This window comes from Notechis scutatus, chromosome 3 (genome assembly GCF_049901735.1).
Source record: "Notechis scutatus isolate UNSWTSFEM ecotype Mainland chromosome 3, rNotScu1.2, whole genome shotgun sequence".
NCBI classification, from domain to species: Eukaryota; Metazoa; Chordata; class Lepidosauria; order Squamata; family Elapidae; genus Notechis; species Notechis scutatus.
The window spans coordinates 116,537,649-116,553,375 of NC_142011.1; the positions used below are offsets into that span (position 1 = coordinate 116,537,649).

General features: G+C 36.8%; 1 protein-coding gene across 13 annotated transcripts in view; it reads right to left on the bottom strand.

Annotated features, from left to right (window-relative positions):
- Positions 1-15,727, bottom strand: part of ANKHD1 (ankyrin repeat and KH domain containing 1) — a 112,288-nt gene that overhangs the window by 86,562 nt on the left and 9,999 nt on the right. For 10 of the 13 annotated variants that reach the window (XM_026672583.2, XM_026672582.2, XM_087961030.1 and 7 more), the window contains exons 2-4: positions 9,633-9,786; positions 3,121-3,277; positions 246-393 (exon numbers count right to left, since the gene is read on the bottom strand). In XM_026672583.2, coding sequence (XP_026528368.2) covers positions 246-393; positions 3,121-3,277; positions 9,633-9,786 — 459 coding nt within the window. The remainder of the gene's footprint in view (positions 1-245; positions 394-3,120; positions 3,278-9,632; positions 9,787-15,727) is intronic. The other 3 variants (XM_087961026.1, XM_087961031.1, XM_087961025.1) reach the window with 1 other exon arrangement.

Sequence of the window (15,727 nt, forward strand, 5' to 3'; positions counted from 1 at the left end):
GAGTGGACGGGCAGGTTCAATCCTGGCAATTATTGTCCCATGTATTCCAGAACTGCACTTGTATATAGTTTTAAAATTATCCACCAGCTCTTTGTATGGGATTCAAAATGCTACTGGCAATCAACACAGCCTTTAATATAGATGTTATTCTGTATTCTGTACTTCTATGGCTGTCCCTTCAGCAATTTGGTGCAATTTACATTTGCACCAAAAAGTCTAGAAAATGTGTGGAAAACTCTACTTACTTGTGCCAATTCATAATATCCAGCTGAACAAGCCAAGCAAAGTAAACTCTCTCCTTCTTCTGTATGTTCATTTACACTTCTTCCTTCATCAAGCAGTTTTCGAACAGCATTTACATCGCCATCTGAACAAGCTTCTGCCAAACTGCGACTAGAAGATATATTTTTAATAAAATTGTATAAAATTAGTCACTGTTAATCTTAATTTAAGAACAGCTGATATGTTTAAGAAATTGGTTAATGAAACAGTTTTAAAAGGCTTAGTAACCTAGCAACTATTAGCTTAGACAATGTTTTCCCAGCCAAAATAGAATTGTGCCTCGTTTCATACTATTTCAGAAAAAAATGAACTGGGGGAGAATAAGAACTTACCTTTAGACTATCCAACAATCATATACGTGAGATTTATATGTCTACACATCATTCAGAATGTTCTAGTTCAAAGGTATTTGAACAAAAAGCTTTATTTCTAGCTCATTCTGCTAAGTTCATGAAAGTAATTTACTGTTTTTTCACTCTCCTCTCAGGGGAAGAAAATATCTTGCAATGGAAGAATAGTGCAAATGCACATAAGACAATTTAAAAAACAAATGTGACTAGTAAGCAGGTTAAATAAAATAAAGGGTGTTGTTTATTAAGTCCTAAATTTAAATTTACATTTTTTTCTTAAAATATTTTACAAAAAATGTATAAAAATATAAGAAATATACAGTTCTAAAGTACCTGCTAATTACAATTTATTATGATTCCTAAAATGGGCAGAAGTTGACAGATTTGCTAGTTGACTCTTTCTAAAAGTGCAAAGTCAATATGAAGAATTTAAGGTGTGAGAGCTAATGTAGGTAAGGAGGGTTTCTCAGCCCACCCCTCCTCACAGGGTTGTGGTGGAGAAAATAGGAGGAAGGAGGTGTGTTATGTTCGCTGCCTTAAATCATTTGTAAAAATAATAAAGGAGAGATACAAATAAATAAATGCAAGGGTTAGGAAAGGGAAATAGAAGCTACACCTAAGCAGAACAAAATTGAGCAATAAATTTCTTCTCCTGAAATGTACCTTCCTTCCTAAAACTTAATAATGGCAGCAAGAAATAAAAGATTTAATTTGGGAATATTTTAATCAATACTTGTATGGTTTGGAAGCACACAAAATATATATGATATACCAAAAAAGATTAAGCTTGGGGATCTTAATGAAGAATAAGAATTTAGAAAGTAAATATCAAATGCGCAGGTACAGAAGAGAAGAGAACTGATTTAATAAGATTACTTGTGAACAAAAGCATGCAACTAATTGTATCAATGTTAATGTAATTCTAAAATCAAAGGAAATGATTATTCTATTTTAATTTCAGATTCGTCAGAAACTATTCCATGCACTATCTAATTCTTTGTACAATTAAGACAAATTATATAACAGGTTCAGAGGAAGGTAATAAAGATGATCAGCGGACTAGAAACAAAGTCCTTATGAGGAGAAAAAGAAAGAATTTGGAATGTATAACAGTTAGAAAAAGGCTGAGAAAAATATGTTTTTTTAATAATCCTTCAAATGATGTCATATGATGATTAACACTATCACTCCAAGTTGCAAGATGTGGTTTAGTAGTGGGCTTGAATTATTGAAAGGCAGTTTTCAATTAAATGTTAAAAACGTTTTCCAACAGTAAGATAAAGTACAGGTTGTCCTCAATTTACAACAGTTCATTTAGTGACAATTTAAAATTACAACAGCACTGAAAAGTGAGTTATGACAATTTTTCACACTATTGCAGCATCTGCATGGTCATGTGATTTACATTCAGATGCTTGATAACTGACTCACATTTATGATGGTTGCATTGTCCCAGGGTCATGTGATCCCCTTTTTCAACCTTTTGACAAGCAAAGTCAATAGGGAAAGCAGAATCACTGAACAACTGTGTTACTAATGTAACAACTGCAGTGATTCACCTAGCAAATGTGGCAAGAGAAATCGTAAAAGGGAGCAAAACTCACTTAACAATTTTTTCACTCAACATCATAAATGTTGGGCTCAATTGTGGTTTTAAGTTGAGGACTATCTGTATAACCAATCTCCTAGGGAGCTGAAGAGCTTCCCTTTGCTAAATGTGTTCAACCAGAAGCTAAATAGCCACCTGCTATAACCTCGCGTTTAGATGAATTTCTCAAATTACTCAATTCTCTTATTTGAATGAAAGAAAGCTATTATATTATAGCAGCTTAATATAGTTAAACAAAATCAGCAGGTATTTAATCAGTGTATGCAGTCAGCAATAGTAAAAAAAAATTCACTACACTGACTTCTTTTCCTAGGTGGAATTATCTTCAAAGCACAAAATATTGATGACTGTCCGCTTGTACAATTGTACTACCTACTGTATAATTTCAAGAGCTGTTTAATAGCAGTGTTCCTATCACATTATTGCAAAAAGAAAAAGAAAGTTAAATTGTATACATTTGTTTTAAAATTTATGTCAAAAACACATATGAATTCAAAAACCCTAAAACATTATACAGAAGAAATAACAACTAAAGAATTAGGAGGAAATAAATTAGGAAAGTAAAGATAACGTCTTTTTTTATAATTTCCACTGTGGCAGTGTAAGAACCTATACCTGTAATTATGACATAAATATAGTTCTGGAACAAATCTTCTGCACAGGCTGAAACCATAAACATGACCCAGAGACCCTTAAGTCAGTTTATACTGTAATTCTAATTATACTATACTGAAATTCAAATCTAGTTATCTGCCTTAGTTCTTAGTTGCTGAACTCAAAACCATAAGTTTATAAGATATTCTAAACCTTGAGCTATTATATAACACAAATGCTTCTTTTCCACGTCAAACACATAAACAAATAAATAAATATGCATACTTGTCCACTTGTCCTGCATTGTGATTGTTCTCTGCTCTCATCCGTGTCAGTGCAGCAGCAGCTTCATCCAATGCACAGCTGACAGAAGAAGTCAATCTTCGGAGCACCTCAGGATCTGCGAAGGCTTTACCATCGGCAGTGGACAATTTACCAATCCCTTCAGCGTATGTGTGTTCATCAATCAGATTAGTAAGAAAGCCACACAAAAAATGCAGAGACACTATTTTAGACTTCAACCACATGCATTATTAGTTAGCACCAGTAGCAAACATGCCAAATAACTAAATGTTTAATTGTTTAAATAGGTATATTATTTAAAAAAACACTAAAGTTGGCTAAGACAATCTTGATTGCATATAATTCTAGCTGCTACATTTATGCAAAATCTCATCCTGAAGACCCACAGGAACTTTTTCAAGAGGCAACTGGACTTTCTGGTAACCAGAAAGTCCAGCCGCCTCTTGAAAAAGCACTGTTGGGACCACCATGACTTGGGTGACTGAGAATCTCCATAGACATCTATTCCTAAACAGTAAAATAAAATAAAAAAGGAAAAGGGCTCAGTATCATGGCATGTAAGACTTCACTTATTTTTGTCAACAACAGATTTCCCACATTTTCAGGTAATACAAAGACTGGTGAGGATTTAAATTAAAAGTTGTTTGCATGCACCTATATAAATTAATCCACTTCCTAGAAGTTTAAGATGATCAGAACTATTTTAGATCACTATGAGTTGGATGCAGAATTAGCCATACTTACACTGAATGCTAGAAATTAATGTGATTTTATGTAGTAATTAATTATAGAAACCTGAGGATAACTAACTCTGGATCCATTTTTTTGCAGTACTACATGTTAGCTATTTTCCTTTATCCCTTTCCCCTCTTAATTGATACATTTATTTCATTCATACGTGTACCACTATTAAAAGTTTTCCACTGTAGTGAAATACAGATAGATTTTACATCTTTCAAATGCAAATTTATTTTATATTTAACAATTACAATTTCTTTTAAGAGTTATTTAAAAATTAAATGTTTTTAATTTCCCTTGGTCCCAGTAGATCAGGGGTGTCAAACTCGTGTTGTCACAGCATGTGACATATTGGGACTTTTTTCCCCTCCGCTAAACCGGGCATGGCCAGTGCGTGATGCATCCAGCACATAGGCTGGGAGTTTAACAGCCCCGCAGTAGATCATCTCATAATAAAATGAACTTTTCAAGAAAGATACTACCACAGGAAAATAATTATGTAATCACTGAGATGTCTGAACTTGTATCTCACAAGGGATCCAGACCAAATTTTTATATAAGAATTGTACTAAATTTCAAGTTGCCCTAGAGGAAGAATATTTTTAAACATTCAAACAATATCAAGTATGCAATTATTTATTTATATACAGAAACCTTGTTAGGATCAAAACTAGAATCTGTCTCTAGCAAGTCGAAGTCTGTGGTGAGGAATGCATGCATGGCTCATGAAATAAAATGGTTGGAGTCAAAGTTAATATCCTTTTTATTTCGCACCTCATTCAACCAATTGGTAAGCAATGGCAACCTAACCTGAATCCTAATACCCCACATTTCCTTCTAGTCCATACTACAACTTGCCTATCAAATTTGGAAGAAATCCCAATTACATAGAAAATATCTAACTGAGAGGTCTGCATTATTGTGTTGTCTCTTTTTGTACAAAATGTGCTAAGCTTGAAAAATCAATTTTAAATGTCCTGAATTAGATCAATATATTTGATGTTCATTCTACCTTGCTTCATTCATTCATTTAAATCTTGAAACTGGAGAAAGTGCACTAGCCAATAAAACAGTGGGTAAAGATTCTATCCTTGTTGCCATTGGCTGAAATCAACTATGTTAACCACGTCTGTTTCAGGTTCACATTCCTATTGTTTGCTAAAATCCATCTGTCCCTCATTCTTATTATTGTGACTCATATTTACCACCTTATCTTAATATGCAGGTATATGCACATGAGAAGGTTTATCCATTCTTATACAGGCCTAAGCCTTTTAGAATCTTAAAAATAAGAACAACCAATTATAAAATGACACTTCATTTTTGCAGGCTTTCTTAGAGGACTCACATCTTGAGTAGTTGGTCCATTCAACAAGCAGATTATGGCATTCTAAACAATTGAAACTAGAATTCTAGGACCATAAAAGAGACATTTAAGTAATCCAATAATATTCTTTTCTCAGTGCAGGGAAACATTATTGACCAGTGGCTGTTCTGCAACTGGTTGAAAATATCTAGTGAAAGGAAGCTCATTACTTCTCCTTATAACTGCTTCTACTATTGAATTCAAAAACTTCTGGCAACCTTTCTAAGATTTGATTAGAAAATACCTTTCTGTAACTTAAAAACCGTAAGTCTATAAAGCAGCAGAGACAAGAAAGGTTTATTTGGGGAATGCAGAGACATGATTCAAATATGGTGAGAAGGGGGAAGGTGAGCTCTGCCTCTTTGCAGTGTTTGAGATGTGTTTGTGTATCCCCAAAAGAAGCCTTCCTCTTCTCCTTCCGCTGCTTTGAAAAAGGGGAAGAGGGAGTCAAACACACATCTCAACATAGCAATAAGGAGAAAGGAAAAAATTGGGGGTTGTTGAGCGAAATGGTTCACTTAACAACCACCACAACTTACATCTTAATAGGTAGGTCCATTATGGTCATAAATCAAGGACTAACTATTGATTTGTTAATTTGAGCAATGGTGCACAGTGGTTAGAGTGCAGTACTGCAGGCTATTTCTGCTGCCTGCCAGCTGTCTGTAATTTGGCAGTTCAAATCTCACCAGGCTCAAGGTTGACTGAGCCCTCCATCCTTCTGAGGTGGATAAAATGAGGGTCCAAATAGTTGGGGGCAATATGCTGACTTTGTAAACTGCTTAGAGATGGCTTTAAAGCACTGTAAAGCGGTATATAAGTCTAAGTGCTATTGCTATTTTTCAAAACCTTTAAAAATGTAGGTTTTATCACCCTCTTTATTTAGCAAAATGAAGAGACAAATTTGTTAGGTTAGTTGTAAGCTGTTAGTCTGCCAGATACAATTACAGCAAACTACTGTCCTACCACTTGCTAATGTTTTTGTTGTGTTTGGATAAGTGCTGGCTACAAAAATTGTCACTCAGATTTGTAGCAGGAAAAAAGTGCTAGATCTTTGATACTACAGGTAGTCCTCGAGTCATGAATGTAATGGAGCCTGCCCATTCCATTCATAACCCGAGGATTCATGGGAATGAATCTCGTACCTTGAACAGGATCACTCCCTCCTTTCGCCCACACATTCAATAATTAAATGCGTGGCTCGTTAAGTGCACATGAGGTATTGGGGTGGGGGAGGCCATGGGGACCTAGTGATGGAACAGGCCATCTACTTCAGACCACCCAAGGCCTCCCCAACCCACAGATACCATATTTTTCGGAGTATAAGATACCCCGAAGTATAAGATGCTCCTAGCTTTTGGGGAGGAAAACAAGAAAAAAAATCTGCCTCTGCCTCCCACCGATTTGCCTCCTTACAGCAAACAGACTGGTCAGCTTCAGCACAGCCTGATCAGCACAAGCAACTGATTGTTGGTTAGATTGGCCTCCCAATGATCAGCTGTTTCAGGCTGCAAGGATTGCCTATTGCTGCCTCTGCACGCCCCATTTTTGGCCTCCACATCCCGTTTTCAGCCTCTATGTGTCCCGTTTTCGGCCTCCACATGTCCCATTTTCTGCCCGTTCCAATCCCTGCTGCCTGGAACGGACCGAAAATGGGGCATGCGGAGGCTGAAAACGGGGCATGCGGAGGCGGCAATAGGTGATGGCAATCCCTGCAGCCTGGAACAGCTGATAATTGGCAGGCCGATCCAACCGAAATCAACTGCTTGTGCTAATCAGGCTGTGCTGAAGCTGACCAAGATGTTTGCTGCAAGGAGGCAAATTGCTGGGAGGCAGAGGCCGAAGGTGGGGCTGGTGGATGGGCAGGGCTTCAGCAACATTCACTGTATCAGACGCGCAGACATTTCCACCCACTTTGGGGGGGGGAGTGCGTCTTATACACCAAAAAATATGGTACCTCATTCTCCCTACCCTCCTTTTTCATCAGCAAAGGGCTTGACGAGGCCTCAGGTGACGAAAAAGGAGGCTTGGAAGTACATGTGCAGCCTTCTGGGTCTCCTTTCTCAACAGTGATCCATTTGATGAGGCTTCTGGTGTTGAAAAAGGAGCCCCAGAAGGCCGCATCTGGCCCTCCATGCCTTCTTTCTTGTTGCCAAAGCGCTTGAGGATTGCATCCCTTTAGACTTCAGCAGCCCTTTTCAGAAAGCCTTTGCCTATAGGAACAGAGTTTCAGAGGAACACGCCCATTCCTCCCAAGCTCTACTGGTGCCTGCAGGCTTTGGCAAGGAAATGACAAATGGAGGGAAGGCCTGAAGAACTGAAGCCTTCCATCCATTTCCAAACATCCAGGCCTCAATTTGAAGAGAACAGAGGCCTAAAGTGCGAGATCACATGAGATGAGCAGCATGAGATCTCGTGCTACTGATCTCGCATGATCTAGTGGTACGTTAGGCCTCTGTTCTTTGCAGATGCATTGAGAGCCTGAAAGAATGAAGCAGGCAAAGAAAGTTTGACAGAGACATAGGTAAGTAAGTCTCCACAGGGAAAGTCCTTGTGAAGACCCGGCCGGGAGGGGGGAAATAGGCGGAACGGAAGTTGCAGAGCCTCTGCGGGTCATTCGTAAGGGTGAAAAACTGCCATGGTGCTGTGGCATTCATAATTTTGGGAGTTGTTCATAAACTCTAGGGGCTGCTAATCATGTAACTTCGAACCTTCACTAAGGGAACACTCGTAATCTAGGGATTACCTGTAGTATTTATTGGCAAACTGGACATTAGTAATTGGTGAAGTTTGAAATATGGAAAATAGGGGACTGATTAAAAAGACAGAAATAGCATAAGGAAACAATTGTTTAGCTTCATCCATAAAATATATAATGCAAAATGGAGAGATTGGATTTGTTCATATTGCAGAGGAGGAATTGGAAAGTTCCTCCTCCATCATTGGAGATTTTTAAGACTAAATTGGACAACCATTTGTCTGTAATGGTATAGTCTCTTGCTTGAGAAAGGGGCTGGGTTAGAAGACCGCCAAGCTCCCTTTCTAATTCTTTTACTCTTTATTTTATTTATGCTGTCATAAAGTCTGGTGTCACAGTGACAATACTGACAATTCTATTAGAAAAATATAACATAAAATTAACATAGTCATCAAATCAGAAGTTGTGATTATGTGAGTTCTTTGCTTAATGATGGTAACAGGGAATCATCAGAATTGTCACTAAGTGGTGCCGTCTCATGACATCACACTTTATGACAGCATTCATTAGTAATAGAAATTCCAGTTATTAAAAGAGTACTACCTGTACAGTACATCTTTCTTAATATGTTAACTATTCATATAGAGCAGGGGTCGCCAACCTTTTGGACCTCAGGGACCACCAAACTCATAATTTTAAATCCCGTGGACCAGAGAATGAATTTCCCCTCCCAATATTATTCAGAATTAACCTTACTAATAGGAACTGCAGATAATTGTAGTTCAATAACCTTCAGAATGTCATATACAGACAATTTTCCACTATTTCAAATATGCTATCTGCATTTTAATTGAGATAGCCATATTGTCATGCCCTGTCGGAATCTGATTCCGAGAGGGAGGCCGAGCAGCTGACAGGGAGTGGGAATGTGTCTCCATTGGCTGTGGAAGAAACTGGGGAAGGGCAAAGTCTGGCTGGGCGGAGCAGGGGAGAGGTAGAACAAGGCAGAGGGAATTCAGAGGAAGACTCGACCACCCCCTCTTCATCCTAGGGCACGCAAGGAAGAATGGAGAAGGGAGGAACGTGACTTGTGTGGCTTACGGGGGAGGAAAGGGCCGATTCCCTTCATTAGCTGCAGCTGGGAACAGTGTTTAAAAAGCGAAGCTACTCACAGCAAAGTTGTTGGAAGCAAATTGTGAGTTATTTGTTATTGTCGAGGCTTATCTGGGTTCCTGGCATCTTCCAAACTGTGTGTGTTTCGTTGGCCTTTCAAGTCTGCAATTCCTTATCCTGCCCTGTCAAGTTCATTGCTGCAGCATGGTTTGTGTGGATTTTTATTTAGAGTTTGTATGTACTTTGTTTTCAGACTGAATTTCCTCCACTTAAAGACTGTTTTGGGGAGAGTTTTTTTTCCAATCAAAGGTAACCTGGACATTGGGGGCAAAGTTGGAGGTATTAAAGGGACTCTTCTTGCTTATTTGATTGTGTTGCCTTTGTGCCATGCCCCGCGTCATCACATATATCTTATTTTTTAGGAAAATCTATTTAAAAAGTTAGTTGTTCCTACTTCTTGTGCTCCTTAAAAACACTTCTTTAAAAAAAATGCTTAATTACAGAAATTCAATTTCTCTTCCTAGCTTTAATTTCAAGTTGTTACATTGCTAAGTATTATGTCAATTTTTAAAAACTTACCTGCTGCTTCCAATAAAGCTTCTAATCTTGCTTGTGTTTCTGGATCCACTGTCCGTAGATCTGCTCCTTCAGCAGCGCTTGATAAAAATATCTCAGATGTTGTTTTAAGCACTGGGTTATCCAGATCTTCTTGGTCCAAAATAAATGATTCAACCTATTTAAAGAAAAAGAATATAAAATTGTTTCTAACACATAACAAAACTGGGAGATATGTAACTAAAATATCCTATCTCATCTCTCATAAGAATTTTATTTTTCCAGACAAAATATTACAGAAGCATGAAATTTCAGATAGAATACAGGTAGTCCTTGACATGATCACAATCAAGCCCAAAATTTATATTGCTAAGTGAGACAGTTATTAACTGAATAACTACAGTTATTCAGTTAATAACATGGTTAAGTGAATCTGACTTCTCAATTGACTTTTGCTTGTCAGAAGGTTGCAAAAGGTAATCACATAACCCTAGGGCACCTCAACCGTCATAAATGTGAGTCAACTTGCTCAGTCCTGCCTTTGTTCTTTGCAAAAGGACTGCTTGAGGTTTGTTTTTGGAACCTGAAGCTCTTTGCATAGGAGCTGCTATTTTTCTCAGCCAAAGCCAAGCCCAGTCCGGGCCCAGCAGCCAGTCCAGCATGGTCAGCAGCAGAAGAAAGAAGATGCCAAAGGTCAGCTGAGGATGGCTGGGGGCTTAGAGTGCAGAATTGCAAGGGCAATTGCTGCTGGGACTGGGCTAGAGCTGCATATCACCCTGCAAGGGAGGGTGCAGGGAACAAAAAGGCAGAGATGGGAAGAGATGTGTGAGTTGGAAGATGGCTTAGACGAGGGATTGTGATCACTAAGTGATGCATCCATGTGGCATTTGACTGCATCACCTCATGATAGAAATTCTAGTCCCAACTGTGATAATAAGCTGAGAATTACTTGTACTACTTAAAACACCAACAGATAGTCCTTGACTTATAACACTTCATTTAGTGACCATTCAAAATTACAACAGCATTGAAAAATGTGACTTACCATTCTTCAGTTATGACCTTTGCACCATCCTCATGATTGCCTGATTAACATTCAGACACTTGGCAAGTGGTTCATATTTATGGCCTATGTAAGATGAACTGCAGTGGCACAGTGGTTAGAGTGCAGCACTGCAGGCTACTTCTGCTGATGACCAGCTGCCAGTAGTTTGGCAGATCGAATCTCACCAGGCTCAAGGTTGTCTTAGCCTTCCAAGGTCAGTAAAATGAGGACCCAGATTGTTGGGGGCAATATGCTAACTCTGTAAACCACTTAGAGAGGGCTGTAAAGCACTGTGAGTAAGTCTAAGTGCTATTGCTTTGACTGTTGCTGTGTTCCAAGATCATGTGATCCCCTTTTGCGACCTTCTGAGAAGCAAAGTCAATGGGAAAGCTAGATTCACTTAACAACCAGGTTACTAACTTATCAACTGCAGTGATTCACATTAACTATGGCAAAAAAGATCATAGAATGGGACAAAACTCACTTAACTAATGTCTCACTTAACAACAGAAATTTTGGGGTCAATTATGTTGTAAATCGAGGACTACCTGTATTAAAAATACAAATGCGTAACTAATATTCAGGTTTCCTTCAGTGCTCTCAAATTATATATTTTAAACACATTTGTTTCCAAAGAGAAATAATGGTACAATTTCAGCCACTCAGAAAAAGTAGAAAAATAAAGATTTCTTTAAATGTTAAAACCTTACATTTTTCCTTGCAAAAAAAATATATCAATTCATCCATTAAATTTGTTTAATCCTGGAAATATGCAGGACAATTCTAGCGATTCAACTGAGCAATCTCAAAATACAATGAACCAAATATGATGAATAAAAAGTAGTTAAATTCCTTTTTTCACTAACATCAAAGACTTAAAAAAAAAAAGGCTGAGACCAGGGTGGGGGACCTGTGAAGGTCATAAATGCAGGTATTAGTTACCAAATTACTTTTTTATCAATGTTGTTACTGTGCTGTCTGATTAAGACAAGACTCCTTCTCAGCTATCTGATGGAAGGGAAGAAACATTTTCAACAAGCTCATCCTTAAAATACCTTGCTATCTAAGCTTGTAAGGCTTTACAAGTAATGGCTAGAACTTTGAATTGGAATCACTGACTCCAGTAATCACAAAATAGTAATTATTCTGTAATGAAGGGGTTTGTCCATTGGGAGTTTGCCTGTTCCATTCGATACCAATTGTAACTTTTTAGCATCATTGAACAAATTACCATACAGATCAAACTATAACAATCCACCTACATACATATCTCCAGCATCTCCCAGTTCTAGAAGGGCTAAAACTCCCACACCGGCTGAAGTTAGGCAAAGGTCCCCTACAAAAGGAGGCGGTTGTACAATCAGACACTCTTACAGATTTATAAGAGTCTGTTATAATAATTAATTTCAATAAATGTACTTTCAATGGTGGAGTTGAATTTGCAATCTGACCCATTTAATGGGGCTGACATCAATACAGTTCAATGAATTAGGGTAGCATCTGTCTGAGCCTCTTCCATATGTTATCTGGTTTAGAGTGCTCTAGTTCTTTGTTCCTAGGCAGCAATTCCTGCGTATTTCCATCAAGGTCATCTTCTTTACTTGGTACATCTGAGGATGCCTAACAGGGATCTCCTGTCCCAGTGCTTTAATGCATGTGATACAGGAAACACAAGTTCAATTGCTTTTCCTCCATTACTACCATCTGATAGTTGGCCACTAAGATAAAAGTGAGGCCCTTCCTCAGAAACAGTGTTTCCAACCCCCAAAACTGTCAGAAGGTCATAATGGTTGATGGCATCAAACAGAATTGAATAATCTAGTCAAACCATACTCTCACCATCCATTTGGATTATCTATTTCCTCTAATGATTATTTGCAATTGATGTTATGGTTCAACTGTAATTTTTTCCTGGAGTATGGAAATACAGACTTTCCAGACCCTAAGATGGAAAGGAAGAAAACTTGAGGGATAAGATGCTATAGGAATTAAACCAGTCATGAGACTTGTTATGAAAAACAGCCAGGTGCAAATTCAAGACTTGTCCCTTGCTGGAACAAAGGAAGGTGTTTTTAAACATCATATTTATCTGCCCAAATGTGGAGGTATACTAGCTTTAAATGAGAAATTGTTCATTTAGTGACTGGAATTTCTGAACCACATCTTTCTTTTCCAGTAAATATTGCTAAAAACAATTCTGCAATAATCATGCTAGGAAGGAATCACTTTCAGTTCAGGGTAGTTGCAAGAGTCTGATAATTAACTCTCCACACCTTACAACTTACCTCAAAAACAAGAGATTCAAGACTAGGCAGACATTGTCCAGTCTGGTTAGATCAAGAGATGATCTCATTAAAATGTCTTTCAACACTAATATAAAATCACTGTACCTCAGAGAGGCATTAAATACTTCTCATATCCAGCTAACTATACCAATCCTAGACATAGGCCCAGTGTATAGATGGCAGAGCTTTTGTAGTATAAGGATCTAACTTATTTATGCAAGTTCTACAAGCTCAGAAGAATCCTGAGATTTCAATATGCCACTCTATAAACTTCTAGTTGTGCCCAATTGATATCTAATGCTGAGCAGTTGTAAGTGATCGTATCTATGAAGTGAACATAAATGAGTATATCTACAAAGAGTCTGGGTTATCTGTAAAGGGCTATAAGGAAGAAATCTGAAGAAACAATACCACATACTTTGCTACTCTTATCATTACTGTTTAAGGCCAAACTTTGCCATACACCACCACCACCATTATCACTTCTTTTTTCCATTGAAGCTTCTCACTCACTCTTAGTGAATTTTAATGTTATTACTTGAACAAAGCATGCATCATTTATAACAGCATATAAAATAATTTTATCTGGTTATTTACATCATTCAGATTAATTATATAAAGATAAGCTTAGACAAGTTTTTACAGTAAAAATTTAAGACAACTTATACAAAATCATTCTATATAAGCTTACACAAAAGACCAATTTCATGAAGTAATGTTTTTTTGTCAAGTAAGCATATTTTGAATTGGAAAAAAATAATCTTTATTTTGTGGAAACAAAATAGTTAATGTACAATAAAGAACACTGTACTATTCTGTGGAATTTTTAAAATATTTTGGCTTTTGTAATTGAACAAATAAGGAAAAATATGAAACATCAAAATAGAAAACAAGTATTATGAAAAATTGGGAGAAGAGGAACTGAGTTAAATCATACAATTATAGGATCAAGATCAGCAGCATATTTTTAACAATTAGGTTTATGATCATTCTTCATTAATATATATTATAAAATAAAAAATATTATCTCACACTGGCTGAATAAAACTTCATCTTTAAATGGCATTTCATCATTCCATTTCTATAAACACTTTACATGAGGCTCCCCTTGAAAAGACCCTGGATGACAATTGCAAACTATTGCTACAATATGTCTTATACATGAAAGCTCTAGTGTGAATCCTTTGAATTAATATATCTTTATATTACTACATGTTAAGAAGTGAAAGATGAAGATCTTATAACAAAAGAACTCTAGACTATTAATCCAGCATTTTGTTTTTTGTAATACCTATTTCATATATTATTGGAAGCTCAGAAAATCATACAATGCCTATACTAAAAGTGTTTTATTAGTTGCCATTTGTTTACTTGGGACAATTTAAGGCTCTTTTGTTGACCTGTAAAACCCCAAACTGCTTAAGGCCTGTTTTTCTCAGGATGAACCTGTCTAGTTACTTAAGTCACCAGGAAAAGCTTCTTTGAAGATTCCCCACTGCCAGAAGTTTATCTATCTGACATATGGGGGAAAAAACCCTTCTTACTTGTCTTGCAAAACCTATCGATTGTACTGCCCAAGTATTCAGAAAAATGGTCAAAAGAAACATTTCTCCAAACATTTAATTTTTAATTTAAGGATTTTTAATAGAATCCAATAATTCCATAAAATAAATTCTAGTTGATATGAAACACAACTGGGAAGACATTAGAATAATGTCCTGCTTATGCCATTTTTCCAAGGCATTTGGTTGGCCAGTATGGGGGGAAATGGCCTTTTGTCCTCTGTAGTACAACTTTTCAAGTATATTCCATCTGTGAATGATAAATCCAATTTTCCTTGGGGAAAAACCCTATATACATATTCATCTTTCCCCATGATTTACGCCTCTAAACAACTGTACAACAAGTCAATGTAGAACAAACCTTTACTCATGTCTGCTATTCCATGAGAATTTATTTATACTTAGTTTATGGGGTTCTTCTGATAAGGATAAATCTGCATTACCATACCATTTTGTGTTCTAGGCAGAAAGGTAGGACACAAACCTAACTGCAAATATACGAACTTTGCATGTCCTAACTTCTTCTCTTGAAGTTAAAGTTATAAGAAACATTCATGCCTTATGGATTATGAACTGTAAGAAAGTAAGTTTTCAGTTGGTACTTGAGGGCGCCATAGTTATAACGCCAAACTTTGTCATCTTATATGAGGGCCCACAGCCAGATCCCTGTCAAGACAGATTTTAAGTGGGCTGCAAGATGGGATACAGTTGCTTCATTAGTTCAGAAATCTAGAACCCACATTAAGCATGCAAAAACCTCTTTTCTTTACCCAACTTTCGAATAACTACAAATGTAAACACAAGTATTTACATTTTTATGAAAAACAGAATTCACTATGAGTCCAGTAGTAGTACTCTTATGTTCTGACTAGTTTACTATATCTCTTTATTCTTTTTTCCTTATGTTTTATCAGCAAGGGAAGACCAGATACAGTACTGAGTTAATTAGTATTTGTTTATGAATTACTTTAATTTAAAAATGTGATGTTTGAACTGGCATGGGAAGAATTCTAAGTACAATTTAGTGTTAACATTCGTGCCATTGGAGAACATATTTCATGTCCAAAACATGTATTATTTTATAAAATAGTAACATATACAATATAAACATTTCTTTCTCATTCCAAAGCAATAAATATTTGTAGTTGTTATCCCATGGAACAGTTATTACATTTAGTAAAAAGGTATGATCAAATTAACAACTTCTGCATTTTTGATTACTGAAAT